Genomic DNA, 16,695 nt, shown 5'->3' on the forward strand with positions numbered 1-16,695 from the left:
GTGTAAACTATAACATGTATTGTGATGGCGGAGCAGGACAAGAAGAGGCACTGAAATTGTGGAAATATTTAGTATTGTATGAATTTTATGGCTTCATGTTTTTACAAATTCTAAATGCCTACCGGTGACTTCCCTCAAATGGTAACTTTCATGAAGAACATACAGTACCTACCACTCTGTATTGAAGGCATAATGGTTCAACCAAACAAATTTGAAAGGTATTCATTTCGATTTTAAATTCCTAAAATGCATGGCACATATTTTTCTTCTGATTTCATCTTCACATCTATCCTTAAAGAAATTTAGCATCGCGATATACTTATACAAAAAGGAAAATAGCAACCCTCAACCTCAATGACTGTATTATAGGTCACAGAGGGCATGCATGATCCATTCTGTCCTCTGTGTGCACCAGACACCAAGGATCATGGGTTTACATTTCCGGTTTGTCCTGATTATGTTGGTTCCCCCAAAATGGTAAACTTCTCAGACAAGCTTCACTTCGGGATTTCCCCACATCCAGCTGATACGCCGTGATATAACTGGAATACTGTTAAAAACGGCGTTAAACCAAACTAACATACTCTGTCACTCTAGGTACATGTGTTTCAATGAAATTGCGGTAATATCAACAAATGTTTCATTTGATGCATATTATATCTTATATGGGTTGATCAAGCAGAACGGAAATCGAAAACTTTTGTCAGTAATTAATATTTATGATTCAATGACGTTATTATATAGATCAGTTATCGTTTACGGGATAGTTAGACAGTGGTTATGTGTTATTATGCTTCTCGACCTGAGCAAAGAAAGACAGACTGAGTGTAAATATGAGCAGTTTTTAGTTCTCCACGTTCCTGAAAGAAATGGGCACTTACAGTTTTACATTTTGGACTTGCGTGTTGTTCTGCATGCAATGTTTACACATTTCCTCAGATAAGCTGATCTGTATTGCACTAAGTATTCCCCCAACAATGGCGGCTTTCGAATCTGTTGTATAATACTTAATTCACATTCTTTTAATCAAATGCTGAACGTGCCAAAAGATCCAGAACATGAGCCAGAGAAGACCAAAGCTATTTTGAACTAGTGTTCTAGTATTTTTCCTAGTGTTCTGGTAACGCTTGTTTCATTATTTGTTGCTTTACGTCGCACTCTTCAATATTAAGGTGTACAACGATGGGGTTTTGTTACTTCAAGCACGCCAACTTATTATCTGATATTATGAACAGTTACCCACATGGTTCCAAGACACGCAATCAACAAAGGCACAGGTGAATAAAACCCTATTATAAGTATTCCCGAAGGACCCAACTACACGTAGATATCAGCATGGTACGATCTAAGTAGATTGTGCGGCATTTATTTCTTGGTGTGAAAGATTTTAAATGTATTTAGGGAAACATGATATTACAGACGGCATATACAGACGGTGATTTCCCATATTTGGCAGTCTGTTGTGCACTTGACCATGCAAGTGTTGTATCTCACTGCCAGAATTGGGACAACTGGTGTGACCGATTGAGATCAATTAGGTCTCGTCAATAAGATGGTAACTTATTTGCTACTGGAACAATTAGGATCAATTAGACACTGAGGAAGTTCGTAGAGTAGAGTAGAGTAGAGGTTAGAAGTCCAGAGATGATGTGCGCAGATGGTTCCGGATGTTCATTGGACTTTCCTTGTAATTTCTGTTTTGTAGATAGTCAGCGTGCACAGCATGTATGATATATGTTGTAGTCACATGAAATATGATATATTCCAATCTGTTCGACCGATTTCATGTCCATATCGCAATGTTAGGAGGGAAACTGGATTGTATCTTCAGCTTTGAATATGAGATTCATAAAATGAATAATGAATTCATCACTGATTAAGTGCCATTTAGTCACAGTTAGCAACCAACACTGGTATATGAAGCAAGACGGCATCGTACATACATGGATGTAGTAATGATAATTGATTGGTGGTGTAGAACGCTGAGGATTTCAAATATCAATTTGTCATTAAAGAGCTAGTCAGTTAAATGGTTTAAATGTAGAAGATTGTCAAAAGCCGAAAACATATAAGGCGGAAACATGAGATCGATTGTGACATGATTGCTAATAAAGTGTATGTGTCTTTCTCTACTTCACGTCTAAAGGGACGATACCGTCAACTCAGCAAAGGACCATGACAACAACTGCCACTGAAGGTAACTATCCATCCATTCAACCAACGTGTGTTGAAATGTCTTGTACATGTAGAGAGACTTTCTCGAGCTAATCACTGTCTCAGTTCTTCATACGGAGGAATTGCACGACAACATATGTACTTCTTCCACCAGCTTTTATAAATAATCAAATCGCAAGTATTTAATCAAAATATATACAAATTTGTAAAACTTATTTAAATATATGTCATATGCATTTTTATCCCACTGTATAACAACAACTACAGAACATTTGACGATTTGGGGATTTTCCTTGTGGTGTACGAAAACGAAAAAGCTAGACATCCGATATGCAGTTATCCGGACGATTTACGCAAAAACGAATATGTCCGGATATCCGGGTTCTCACTGTTTATGACATGACTATAACTCCGGTAGAATGTTACGGTATGTTTTGTTTAATTTCATTTTTTGTTAAAACCAGTCACCACAACGTTACCAGGCGATTAGACGACAAGTGCCACACAGAATGCGGGTAAACGATTTCCAGCCCTTATAAACAATCACAATGGCTGCTCGTTCGGAGGAATTGCACGTCTATAGATGCACTTACTGTACCTGCATTTTTGTCGAAACATATGTTTCATCAAAATGTATGAATTCAAACAAATATAAACAAATTTGTGAAATACGCATGTATTTTATATTATATCCAACAACTATATAACATGGCCGTAATCAGGTGGATGTTACGGTACTGTTTTGATCAGTTTCGGGTTTGTTTTTTTTAGAACCAGTCACCTTAATGTTCTCTGGCGATCAGACGACAACTGCCACACAGAATGCGGGTAAACGATTTATAGTCCATACAAACTTTCACAATTGCTACTGTAGAGAGCATTAATTTCATACGTACATAATGTATGTATGTGTGCGTGCGTGAATGCATGCATGCATGTGTGTAACGGATAGATATAATGGGTGGGCGGATGCATAATTTAAGACAAAATGCATAAAATATCATATATGACAGTGTGTTTCACTTCTTCCGTCAGCGTCAGCCTTAACAAATATTTGTTTCTGATCACACAAAATCACCGCTGAATATAACGCAATGCCATTGTATGACTTTTCAACATAATAACAATGTAAAGTCATATGTTTCAGATTTTCCACGGTTGGTATTGATTGTAGCAGCTACTTCATCTAAATTGACAGAGTATGTGATGATACATGCGCCTTAATATAATGCAACATAAAAATCATGTGATTCGCAAATCAAATGGTTGTCTCTTAAATCGGTGACTGATTTTCCAAATTACCCAAGCCTTGGTTATCGCAAACATAATGCATCAAGCATCAAAAGTAATCAGTTTTGTAATACAACATTTTGGGTTTTTTCACATACTAGTACCCGCCAAGCCCCTAGATTACAAAATCATGAGCACTAAACTGCCGATCAGAGTTACTACTTTCATTGAGGCATATTTTGTGAATACGGTCAGACCTGCCTATGTCATTCATGACCTTACAATGTTTGTCAAAAACCGTCCTGTTAGAGAAAATGGCCAGTTTTCAGTTGAATAATGAACAATCATGAAGGAGTTTTGCGGGACCGAAAAAATCCCTGTCCAGTTAGAAAGAACGCTTAGTTTGAACGGTTAGATGTTCAGTTATGTTGACTTCACAGTACATCGAAGCCTTTCCTATTGCCTTCCCTCTCTTTCTAGTTATACTTTTTATGTGAGTATAATTCGTCTTAATGAATACCCTGGGTATACCATTCTCAACTGCCAATGTTTAATGACACACTCGTCCTCGTTCACCCAAGAGTTCCATACGACAAATACCATGTATTATTTGTGTGTAAACAATATGCAACCATAAGAAGCACATACATTTTTAAACATGTAACATTAATATCACATCAGTCTTTTATAAATATTATGGCATCAGATAAATGTATTGTTGTCTGTGATATTGGTCAGGTCCTAATTAAGGTGTATACACTTAGAATTGCCTTTACATGTGAAATGGGTGTGTGATGTGTAAACCCATATGCATGACAACTCTTGCATGGAATAATTCATGGACTCTACTGTGTATTTATGCGCGGATTGTGAAAGTTGATAAATGACTCATTTTGGGCCAATGGCCTTGGTACTGGAATAAAATGTCTGTCTGTCTGTCTGTCAATATCTGCTGTCAGGTAAGCTCACTGACATTTACTACACACAAAAGGTATGGGAATACCCTGAATTTTGAAAGCCATTTATAAATTTAAACGTGGTAAGGTCATTTTTACTCTAAGATAAATGCAACTTTTTGTGGGCTTAATGGGCACTTTAAACGACATGCATTTACTGAATGTTCAAACATGTCTTTTAAAGTTCCTATTAAGCACACAAAAAGTTGCATTTACCTTAGAGTATAAATGACCTCACCACGTTTAAGTTTATATATGACCATTAAATTTTAGGGTGTTCCAATACTTTTTGTTTGTAGTATATTTCGGAGCAATGATGTAGACAAAAACATGAATGACGTAGAGCCGTGTGTTATCATGCTGGAGCAGCATGTTTGGACATACACAATGAAATAATGCCCATTTTATCACCTGATAACGGATTGATATGATGCTCCCCTCTATAATGGTGGACTTGGCGGTCGGTTCAACATATATATATATATATAAATGCAGTATTTCGGCCTCATAGCCTAGAATACAATTGTATTTGATAGAACACATGTCACGTGATAAACAATACAGCAATATTTTTCTATTTCCATTTACATCTCAATAGAAATACATTTTTATGAAAAATGGCGAGTGCTCGTAAATTATCCTCATTATTTGTACTTAATACATTACACAAGAGTTTCACTGAATAGTACTTAACATAAGATAGGCTTGGGAGATATTTTAATCTCAGGTCATGATACTTTTAACAAATAAACAGGACGTGGAACTCGTCCTCCATAACGTTAAGATCACATTGGAAACAGAGTGATTTATATACATGTTCATTTTTGTTCCTACGCAGGTGATTAATATTAAAATCATGAAGAGATATTCTAAATTTGCAAAAGACTCTTAGCAAAGACCTATCCGAGAGACATAATATATTTTTCAGGCTGCAACAAAGTCTCAATGCTACTATGATTACTTAAGTAGTGCGAAGATGATATAAAACTATGCCAATTTTGGCAATCGATATCTTTCAACCGTTGTTTGAATATAGTTGTAAACAATATAGAATCACCCACACTTTGTGATAACCAAACATGGGTAAAACCTGTGTAAAATAGCAAATTTCTTAGATTTGACACCCAGTTTTGCTATCCAGCATCATCTATTTGTTTTAACATTATATAGCATTGGTATGGATATCTAGAACAATTCATATGAAGTATTTTTATCCAGTATATATAACCCTTATCTGTGTTGAAACAAACATCGTGTGGCGCCCTGTTTCGCCAAGTATAGCCTTATTGGATGCGGATTTGCCAACCTGTAAGAAACGTTTTAGATACTGTGTGTGAACTTTTTCTATAACTTCAAAGTGTCTTGTCTCCCATATTTCAGACCCATACAGTAAATTAAAATTGGTAAAACGTAAATTAAAATTGGTAAAACTGCTATCAAATATTTCACAAGACGCTAGAAAGGATATGCAACTATTTTTTTTAAATGATGTGAATAGAGGCATCATTGCACGTGAAGCTTGAGCTGCCAGCGTTTGGCATGTTTTTGCCCAATTTAATTTGCCCAAGAATACCTATATACTTATAATATGGTTTTAGTTTTAGATTTATGTTGTTTAGAGCCCAGCTTTCACGTGAATACAATAACATTGGTATTATCTAAATTGACTTGAAATCCCCATCTTTCAAAGAAAGATTGGAGCACATTTAATTGCTTTTGCAACCCAGAAACAGTATAAGAGAACATTGTAGTAGCATTATATCATATATCAAAATATTTTTGTGTAACAAGTAGCATGATCATCATAATACATTTCAGTTTCAGCTTATGAAAAAGGTGAACAGTATGGGACTAAGAACACATCCTTGTCGAATACCTGCTGATGTGGTAAAGTTACTCGTTCTTTTTTAGTTTGGTCTCACACATGATTTAACTGATGAATACATATTCTTAAGTATATTAAACATTTTCCCATGACAACCCTTTAGTGCTAATTTAAATAATAACTTGTTTTTTCTGTCTACATCGTTAAAGGCCTTCTTAAAGTCAATAAATGCACAGTAAAATCCTACCACGTGGTTTACACAAATATTTAGAAATCAATGTTTGTAATATATTGTCAGTGGTAGAGTAACTAGACCAAAAGCCAGCTTGGGCTTCGGATATTAAGTCGTTCAGTTCTATCCAAGCCCTGAAAAACCCTTTTTATCATGACTTTTGTAGATATTTTCCCCATAACGTTCAATATAGAAATCCCCCGGTAATTATTAGGGTCTGCCTTATCTCCTGACTTATGGAGTGGAACAATCCTACCTTTATTTTAAGCTGTAGGAAAGTTTCCAGATTCAAATATTTTATTAAATAAAACATGAAGATAATATATGAGCACGTCACTAGAACACTTCAGGAACTCCGGGGGTATTCCATCTTCTCCTGGAGCTTTTCCGCTCTTTAGGAAATTTATAACATCATCTATTTCTGCAATCGTAATTTCCCCTGAAAGAAGCTCTTCAGTTACAGGAAAGTCTGAACAGGTGTCACATGTATGAGATTTAATAAAGTCTTTCACTGTCTTATCAAAGTCTGATTATGTACTTTCCTCATACGTATGAAAAGTATATTTAAAAAGACATTTTTGAAGTTAGCACCATGCGCAACCATCTGTTTTTAAAACGGATTTTTAGTTGAATTAGTAACTAAAAGTATGGATGTTGGAAAAGGATAAGTCACTGGAATATGAATACTTTATTTTCAAAGGATTGTAAAACGAATAACCACATGGGTTTGCAACTTAGATGAATAATTCATAACAAAGCCGATATACTAAACCAATTTGCATTTAACAAGCATGCTGACTGATCAGGTGATAAACGAAACTGTACAAACTTTGTTAAAGGACAAGTAAGGACTAGTGGAGATGCGAATACTGTGATATTGAATATGGAACATTTTTAGACGTGCAATGTACAAACAAAGTTTAAATGTTATACACGACACATATTCGCTATTATAAAGAACAGTGATTGGTTTCCAATATGCAGGTACATACAGGTATACACGAATGAAGCTACTGCTGAGTACACTAGCGTCTGTGTTGTCTCTAGGTGTTAACATATGGATCATCTCCACTAACAGAGTTAGCATAGCAAGGTCCTTCACTGCTCGTAATGTGACCGTAATTATGTTCGTCACCAGCGTCGCTTGTATTACGTTGTATTCCAGCGTAGACATTTGCGTTTTCATGCCGGCTGAGGGAAGAATTCGTGTTGATGTTGGCACTGGGGTGTGAAAGTCCATCGTCTATCTGAGGCCCATTCCTAGGGCTGCTTCGAACAGCATAGTGAACAGATGTTCCAGTACTCGATGAATTCCTGGAGTGCTTCACCATCATGCTGCAGCGATAAACATTTTACAAATATTTAACCTAAGTTTAAAAGCAGGCTGTACAGCAAGATATCATAGTGACACTTTATCTGCATAAAGACAATATGAAGTACTTACACATATACGACGAAGACTACAATGATCAGCACCAGAATACCACACACCACAGACAGGGCTATCACAACATCCCCACTGTTGCCTGAAACAAGCGTGTTCCATTACGTTTAGAAAATACGTGCAGTCGTCAGGACGTCAGCTTGGATGTTTCAGCTCACTGCTTAACATCGCACCCAACGTAAGACACGTCAGTTTTTTTAACATGAAATAGGAGCATGTCGTAACACCATTGATCAAAATTAAGGACCATGCACGAATTGGTAGAATCGTGTATTCGACTTGTTGTCATAGGATGTTGGCGCTGATTATCTCATCGACGAATGTTATGGCCATAACCCACTCAATTACCCTATTTCCTTTCCTTCCCTGTGTTGCTGTACCTCCAAACGTATATGTGGAAGCACAGAAAAGATTGTACTTGTTCAGAATGTTTTGCTACCACGTATTCAACCATAAAACTCATTAGTTCACACAACTACTCGGGGAATCCATTACAATTAAAGTGCTAAGTAAATAATATATATTTGGGAATGAAAAGAAAGTTTCTTTATGATAACGGCGTTGACTAACGAGAACCACACGTGCATTTACTTATAAAAGTGGCAGAGCAAAAAAATTATATTACCCTTTAATGGTTGTTTCACAGTTTTGGTTAAAGAAGAAAGCTGTGGATAGTGTATTAATTTTCTATTTTTTTTTAAATATGCATATCATCAGATTGTTCCTAAAACGCAGTAGACAAGTGCATAGATGACGTATAATTAATGCACATGAGCAAAATGCTATGCTTTCATTTGTTATAAATTGTTGGAGGAATACATATAAGAAATCATAAACAGGAAGTGTTTCGCCAAAAAAGTGAACGTTAGCGTTTGTGCGCCATGCAAGTCAATGCAATGTTATATTGTGACCATGTATTGCATGTCAGTTTTCTATGAAATATACTCTTTGAAAAAAAAGAAACTTGGCATAGGAACAAGTTGAATTTTGGAAAAATATTTGACACAAACCAATCCATGCTGAATCTCAACATGTGGAGAAACACGATGAAATGTGTGCAACAAGAATCGTTGAACAGAAACGTAATGTTACACTCACGTTTGTAGTGAATCGCTAAAACGCACCCTACATGAAATGCACGTGCATCATGAAATTATGTATCGCCCCGAATTGAAGCCTATGACTGTAGGCTTTGAAAACCCACATCAACGGTACTTCACATGCATTGCTGTAAGCCACTATAGACGACAAAAGAATGCCAAGACTGACTGAAGCTCAACGACACAACGTTTACAAAGAAGGACATCGCAGCTTATGGTGGCAAGGCACTTCGGCGTGTCCAGACAGACCATCTCAAACCTATGGACCTGATACAAGGACACTCGGTGTGTTATTGACAGACCCAGGTCAGGTCGACATAGAGTTACCACCGCCGCCCAGAATTGCTTCATCCGGTTGAAACATCTTCGTTCACGCACCACGGCCGCAGCATACAGCAATACAACCCAAATCCCTGGACTGCGCCGAATCTTCGACAAGTCAGTGCGCAATCGGCTATCCCAATCCGGACTTTTAGTGAGCAGACCAGTTCGACGTAACGTGTTGACACAACGTCACCGGCAGAACGTCTAATATGGTGCACACAACGGTGAGATGGCCGTGGACAAGATGGAGGACAATTTTGTTCTCAGGTGAGTCTCGGTTTCTTCTCAGACGTGCTGATGGACTTTCACATGTATACAGACGTCGGAACGAACGTTTCGCCGATAACTGTGCACAGCAGGCGATGCATTTGGTGGTGGAAGTGTCATGGTATGGGGAAGTATGCATCATAATGGCCGGACAGCTCTTGTGCAGGTAGCAAAAGCATTGAATAGGGTTCGCTATAGCAACGAGGTTTTCCCTTCATCAACGTCAACGGTGGATCTTTCAGGCATGATAATGCTCGACCGGACGTTGCACACGTCTACCAGGACTTCCTCCAGCAAAACAAAGTTCAGCTGTCACCATGGTCTTCTCGATCACCCGTTATATGCACTCAGTAAATACACTCCAAAACAGTACGTCAAGTTTCTTTTGTTAAGAGTAGATGGCATATGTGTACACACTTACATTGAAAATATTTCAGTACAATGTTATGATGTTTGTTTGTCATCGTTGATGTGATTGTTCGCGATCGCTGAAGAACATAAGATTGTGGTACGAATAGGATATGATCTACCGAACAAAGGATAGTTATCAGTTTTAAAGTGTTGCATACAAAAGCAAAGCTGGTACAAGTTAGAACTAAAGCGGGAAAGCGTTCGCCAAAACGCAACAAAGTTCCGATAACAACGCAGCTGTCTGAAACCCTCGTATGAATCACACGTTTTCAAAACGCGGAAAACGTAATTGTGGGACATTGGTCCAAATGCACGTCCAAATGACTATGACATAAATACCAGCGTTGGAAAGCGCAAACATGCAGTCATGAAAACCCACAACGAACATGCCAAGATTTGCGCAACGAGAGAAGGCGGTCGGTATCGCCAATATGGGGGCTTCACAACGTCAGCCTGCATGAACACGACAAAGGCCAAAGAATGTTCTTTGCAGATGAAATTAGATCTAGAAGAGAGCAACTGGCGATGAACTGCGTTGGAAGTTCATCCATTCGATGGAGAAAGCGTCATGACATCGGAGGGCATTTGTGGCCAACAAGACCGGTTATCATCCGAGGAAATCTGAATGCACAGTGATACAGAGGTGAAGTGTTAAGGCCTTTCATGGTGCCCTTTATTCTACAACAGCCAAGACGAGTCATTTTGTATCACAGCGCAAGGCGTCCCACCGCCAGAATTGTTCGAGAATACCTGCATAACGTTAGCGTCAACGTATCGCCTTGGCCAGCACGTACTCCAGACATGAACTCCAACCCCGATCATCTTCATCGTCATCTGAGACCGGCAGGAATTTGAACAGGCTCTCCTGGATTTATGAAACAGGATTCCTGTTGTATTGATGCCCAGGGTGGTCACACTCGCTATTGGTGACGTGTCCCCTGACGTTTTGAAGAAATTCTGATTCGGGTAATTTTTTAGGTCTTGATTATTCTTAATGAATTGCGGCAAATGCAAGACCAGAATCGCAATGAATTTTCAGTAAAATCACTGGCAAATAGTTTCTGTAAAAAAAATCACCATATGCGTCTTTGTTTCTATTTTTTATCAAGTTTATCAGATAACTTTATTATGTACGGTTGTTTATTTCGGTGCTGTTTGTGTTGTACACATAATACAACGGCAAATTTACTTAATATATTTTTTTCCTATCCGTCGAATCAGAGAAATATCATCTTGCCTGTCTAGTTGAATGTTCAAATTTTGATCACACTTGTTATTGGGACACGTATCCTATATCTTTAGTTAGACGTTGCTGGTACGTGAACATAAATACTTTTGGTGGAAAATAATTTTCGTTTTAGAGCAAGTACATAGATTCCCACAAAAGTTAGAAAGGTACATATTGCAATAGCAGGTTTGTACTCAATGTACACATTCTACAAGCACTATATTACTAGTACATGTACGATTCAGATTGGAGTAAACCTTCTTCAGAAGCATCTCTAGTGAAATATAAGTTGTTTCGTTCGATGTCATTCCAACTGTCCTGTTTTCTGTGATAATGAAAAGGGGCAAGACGTTGCTACAATAGATCAGGAAATCAGTGTCTGTACCATTTTCCGTTAAGTTTCTTAAACTAAGAGCAGCATGTGTCAATCATGGAGAACACGCTGATGTATCAAACTTTTCTTTATCGCTGAAAAGTTTGCAAACGTTACTGTGATAAACACGTAAAAACCATCATGCTATATTTACCTGCAACAGAAGTGGTCGTGGGAGCAATTGTCATTGTAGTAACTGTTGTCTTCGATGTCATCTCTACCGCGTCTGTGTCTGTGACTGAGGCTGTATCTGTATCTGTACCTGTGTATGTAACTAAACTAATGTAGTTACTGTCACGCAAAATAAGACGTTACATAACCTGGACCATGTTGGTTGTGAAAATACACCCCTATAAGCAATGTGTGTGTGTTTTGTGGTGAGTGTGTTTGACTTGTGGCGTGCGTGAGCTCTCTGTCTGTCTGTCTGTCTGTCTGTCTCTCTCTGTCTCTCTCTCTCTCTCTCTCTCTCTCTCTCTCTCTCTCTCTCTCTCTCTCTCTCTCTCTCTCTCTCTCTCTCTCTCTCTCTCTCTCTCTCTCTCTCTCTCATTAAATAAATAAATAAGTGTTAATAAATGAATTTTGATAAACATACATACCCATGATAGTAAAGAGAGCCTTTGTTGACAATGTTTGCGTGTCAGGAGAGATGGTGCTCCTTGGCATTACTGATTGTGTTACCGACATCTTTTGACTGCTTACGTCATGTAGAAGCGAAGATCCTTCAGACATAGGAACTAATAAGGTTGAAGCCGCCGATGTCGTAATCATCCCTCCGTTGAACGTTACAGACATTGGACTTGAACCTAGGATGAAACTTTTTTTATAATTGCCCTGATTGTCCCAGTCTCAAACCACTAATGCATATGTTAAATCAATACGAGTGTGTTGTCCTGCTTTTAAAAATTACTAAAGTGCTGAGCATACAAGGTTAATTTACTAATGTCAGTACCACGCCCTTACTCAGCTTATAAAAAGTCATTGAAATATGTCAATCCCTGAAAAGATATGCGACATAAAACAACAGATATACAGCTTAGGATTAAATGTGAAATAGAATAATACTTACCAACAACACTTATCCACACATTTGATCTATCATTGCCTCTGTCAATGTATGATATCGCAACTTCTGAATATTGTTCTGTCAGTTTTCTGTTGTATAGTTTTATGTTCACATTTGACCATTTTTTGTAGTCTTTGCCTGAAATGATCAAGTTTCCCCCATTCAATCTCTGCTCAACCAGTGTCACTTGTATAACCTTCCCAGTGATCCTCACCACGCAGCTTTTATTCAACCCAAGACTGTACGGGTAGCCCGGGGAGTGGAGGTACACAGACTTGTTTGTTGCTGCGTTGATGGTGTCAAAGCCGCAGATGTCCATACTGTCTGCAAGTATACGATAGACTTTACTGGCATCCCATGACTTGATTTTACGGCCTTATCGACTTGTTGACACAAATATTTCTTGGATTTGGGGGTGGTGGTTTGGGGCGATGTGTTTAGGGGGGGATGTTTTGGGTTTGTTGCTTTTTTAGATGAGATGCGACAACAAAACGGTTTAAGTCTTACCATTGATGCACTTATAGTGTACTTCGGCAGCAGCAGCAGGTGCAGCAAGGTTACAGGTAACTGAAGACACCGTTTCGTTACACGTCTGTTCTCCATTGCAGTTTACGGCCAAGCCATATCTGGAGGTCTGAAGGACATCTCTGCACGATCCGTTACTTTGAAATCGACATGGGTTTGTTGCTCCGTCCCCATACCACTCTTCCTTTACATGTATCCTTTCATTGACAGAACACTGAAGTTCTACTGTTACGTCACCCCTTTGCGCACAGGTCATTGCTGATCTCATTGTCGCTGCAGACAGAAGCAAACAAGTCAAACAAGACAATCAATAGAGAATACTACACGAGGTCTCATTATATACGAACTATACGAAACGAGTGTCCTTCCTATGGTATCTGGCGGAGTGAAAGCGAGTCAAGAACCATAGGAAGATCTGGTTCATAATTCGTATGTTATGAAGATGCGAGTGTGGTATCGATATTTATACCCACGTCTTACATGCATTAAATTGACAAAATAGCGCATTTTTGTTATTTTTATGGTTTCAAACCGAAACCGGTTTCATAAAGAGGTTGCGGAAGAATGTTGTTCTGTTGTACACTTTTGCATGACGTCACACTGTAATGACGTCACTACGCCTTGCTCGTCTGCCCCCTTGGTAACCGACGTCAAGATGCACGTCAGTTGTCATCGCCTCGTACAGCCTCCTACATTAAACTACTCCGTAGCACCCCGTTTCTTAGTTTGCAGTAGCTTCACTCAACTAACATCACTGGTTGAACCTTTGCGTTTATGTTTTTCGATGCATATAATGTCTCAGCTCGACTCACAATTAAACAGCGATACGGCAACGTTCGCATGTTTACATTCCCACAATGCATATAAGCTGCATATAGAATGAATGATTTCACGTGTTTGTTATGAATGAAAAAAATAGGTCCGTCACAACGTGACCTAACTGAGAGGTCATCGGTTATCCAATCAAATCGTTAGAATCTCAGGTCAAGTCGTTACGACACAGGTCAACGCGATACGACACTCGAGTGACGTACGAGATTAGTATGCAACTACCCATACGTTGACCACGTGGGTAATAAAGTCAGGTACCAGACATTGCAGTGATACGGTGGCGCCTTTACTGATTTTGTTGAAACTGTAAACGCTGTGTTAATTTTGGATTACATCTGTGAATGCTTGATTTAAATATATATATTTGACCATTCCTATGGTATTCACCAATATAATACATCAGTGTAGGCTTGCCCTGTCATCAAACTGACGATAACACACGTGCTGACATAACAGAATTACTATTCAGAACAACGTTTATTTACTTGCTCACTCACGCTTCATTTTCCAAATTAAATAAGAGAGACAAAACCTAGCCAAAACAAATCCCGGAAATCATTGTCCAAATTTTGTTTTACGGAACATCACTCCCTTATGTAGTATAGCGACCTTTTCGGTGTAGTCATTCTTCTACTCAAAAATTTTTTATGCCCCACGTTTATGTGATTCAAACTAACATGCATATATACGTATGAGGAATACCTTATCTACGGTATGAGTATAATCAAATAATTTATTAGTAGTAGTATTGATTTCAACATAATCAGAACATAAACGCCAGATTATAGTACGTGACAGCAAATATAGACAGAAGGTTAATGTCGCTATTCTATGAATGATAACGTTTAAGATGATTAAAGGGTTGGGCTAAGTTGATTTCATATGGTAACAGATTATGACACTCTGAAAATCCCGAACTTTGCATCTTTCTCTTTTGAATTTATCATGAGCTAAAATAAAGAAATCAGTATAAAGACTATACCTAGGTTTGGAACTAAGGAACTAAGCTAAGAAATCGTAATTTTTTACTATATAGTGTGGTAAGTATGTAAACAGTGTCCAAAAGTGACCCTTTGCTCCAAACATACTACTGCAAATCATCTTTTGCCTCGTATGCGTGGCTCGCCCTTTTCACACAGTCACACCATCCAGTTGATGATGTTTCAATGTGTGAGATCCACAATCGAGTGGGCACTGGCCACAAACATTGAGTTTTGAAGTGGTTTCATCCACCAAGACATATTGTGCAGCTATCAGATGTACATCAAACTACATGTATGTAAACAACCAGGAATACATTTTACATCAATTTTAACAGAAGTCAAACCAGAAAAAGTCATAGGCTGCTTGGACCTACTGTCGTCATACAGGCTTTGTGAATCCCAGCAAATTAGAAACAGCAATTTTCTAAGAAGGACTACAAAATAGGACTTGACTTTTTGGCGAAATGGATATGAAGCGCAAACCTCAAATAATTTGAGGAAGATATTCTAGAAATTCCGCTGAAAATGCTAGAATTTCTACTTGCAGCCGTCAATGTGAGGTCTGCATTGCGAAAGCGACGATGGTTGCAGGTGAGGAGACGCATTTCAAGAAACGTAGTTAGCCTCGAGCAATCCAAATGTCCATACCTTTAGGTAGCTATATTTGTTAGAATTTTGAAATACCACCAGGATTATTAATAACCACATTTGTAAATACTCATAAATTATTAACATTTGAGCTGTATGCTGAAGTGTTTGCCCGAATACTGTAAACGAATTCCACGGAAGTCCCGCCCTCTCGAAAATTGGTTACATTTTCGAAATTATTCATGATTGTGGGAGAGCCATAGTATTTTTAGTAAACCCATGAACTCTATACACGCAGATATATCTATCCTAAGAGTAAAAGTCAATGCAGTGATATTAACTATTCTGAATATTCGAGGGTTTATAGTTGCCTTGTTTTGTCATGTGCTCAGTAATTATTACCAAAAAACTCTGATATATACGCTCACAATTTAAATAAATGTGAAAATCAATGCTCATTTCTCAAAACATAATCGGAATGGGCATCCGATTCAACACTTGAGCCACTGAAATCATCATTATCGATTCCGTCATTTCCGCCGTCGAAGTGGTTTAAACTGAAACGGCTGTATTTCTAGAACATTATCAACAACCGGGATATTATCTCTTTCCATGTCGTGTCATACTGTAATTGTGACTCCGCAATGGTCTCACTCAGATGTCGGTAACTATTGGCTGTAATGACGTCACACTAGCTCTCGGAACATGCCTTCGCGCTCGTTAAGGTACACCTTGATTTACCAAGTAAATTAGTTTTGTATTTATGTTAAATCTTTGAATGTTAAACGAACTGTTTTCCATATTATTTAACTATCTTCATATATCGCAATAGAACGACATATTAGTTATTGTGTATACTCACCATCTGAAGACAAAATCAATTGCACAAAACATACGAATACTACTCCCCTAAACACCAAGACAGACTGCATAGTTGGTGCTTTAGGTCCGCGAAGCTTCAGAATGACTGTTTCATATGGTACTCTCTGGCATTTACATATAGGATGTTGCTCTTTCAAAACGTCCACATATAGCTGAAGCACGTCATGCGATGGTAGTGACACCGTCTTCCTTCCTTGTCAATTATTATTGTCCGTTCTAACACCATGTAATGAAAGTAGCAATATGAAAACTTTACAA

At 38.2% G+C, this 16,695-nt stretch overlaps 1 protein-coding gene across 1 annotated transcript; it reads right to left on the reverse strand.

Moving 5' to 3' along the window:
* Nucleotides 1–7,093: 7,093 nt before the first annotated feature.
* Nucleotides 7,094–16,631, reverse strand: LOC124265004. Its single transcript, XM_046699795.1, has 7 exons — nucleotides 16,418–16,631; nucleotides 13,136–13,426; nucleotides 12,632–12,952; nucleotides 12,162–12,368; nucleotides 11,720–11,827; nucleotides 7,863–7,944; nucleotides 7,094–7,753 (listed from the first exon to the last, which is right to left on the reverse strand). The coding sequence occupies exons 1-7, from the start codon at nucleotides 16,485–16,487 to the stop codon at nucleotides 7,462–7,464; spliced, it is 1,371 nt and encodes a 456-aa protein (XP_046555751.1). The 5' UTR covers nucleotides 16,488–16,631; the 3' UTR covers nucleotides 7,094–7,461.
* Between the last annotated feature and the right edge of the window lie 64 nt (nucleotides 16,632–16,695).

This window comes from Haliotis rubra, unplaced genomic scaffold (assembly GCF_003918875.1).
Source record: "Haliotis rubra isolate DU_JTF1 unplaced genomic scaffold, ASM391887v1 Scf956, whole genome shotgun sequence".
Classification (NCBI taxonomy): domain Eukaryota; kingdom Metazoa; phylum Mollusca; class Gastropoda; order Lepetellida; family Haliotidae; genus Haliotis; species Haliotis rubra.

What these genes read in the sequence shown, in the direction of transcription:
- LOC124265004 (XM_046699795.1), bottom strand. Translation starts at nt 16,487, where the DNA reads ATGCAGTCTGTCTTGGTGTTTAGGGGAGTAGTATTCGTATGTTTTGTG. An exon ending in GGCTCTCTTTACTATCATGG is followed by an intron (nt 11,828 to 12,161) that starts GTATGTATGTTT and finishes TTACATACACAG; the next exon opens with GTACAGATACAGATACAGCC. An exon ending in CACGACCACTTCTGTTGCAG is followed by an intron (nt 7,945 to 11,719) that starts GTAAATATAGCA and finishes CGCTTGTTTCAG; the next exon opens with GCAACAGTGGGGATGTTGTG.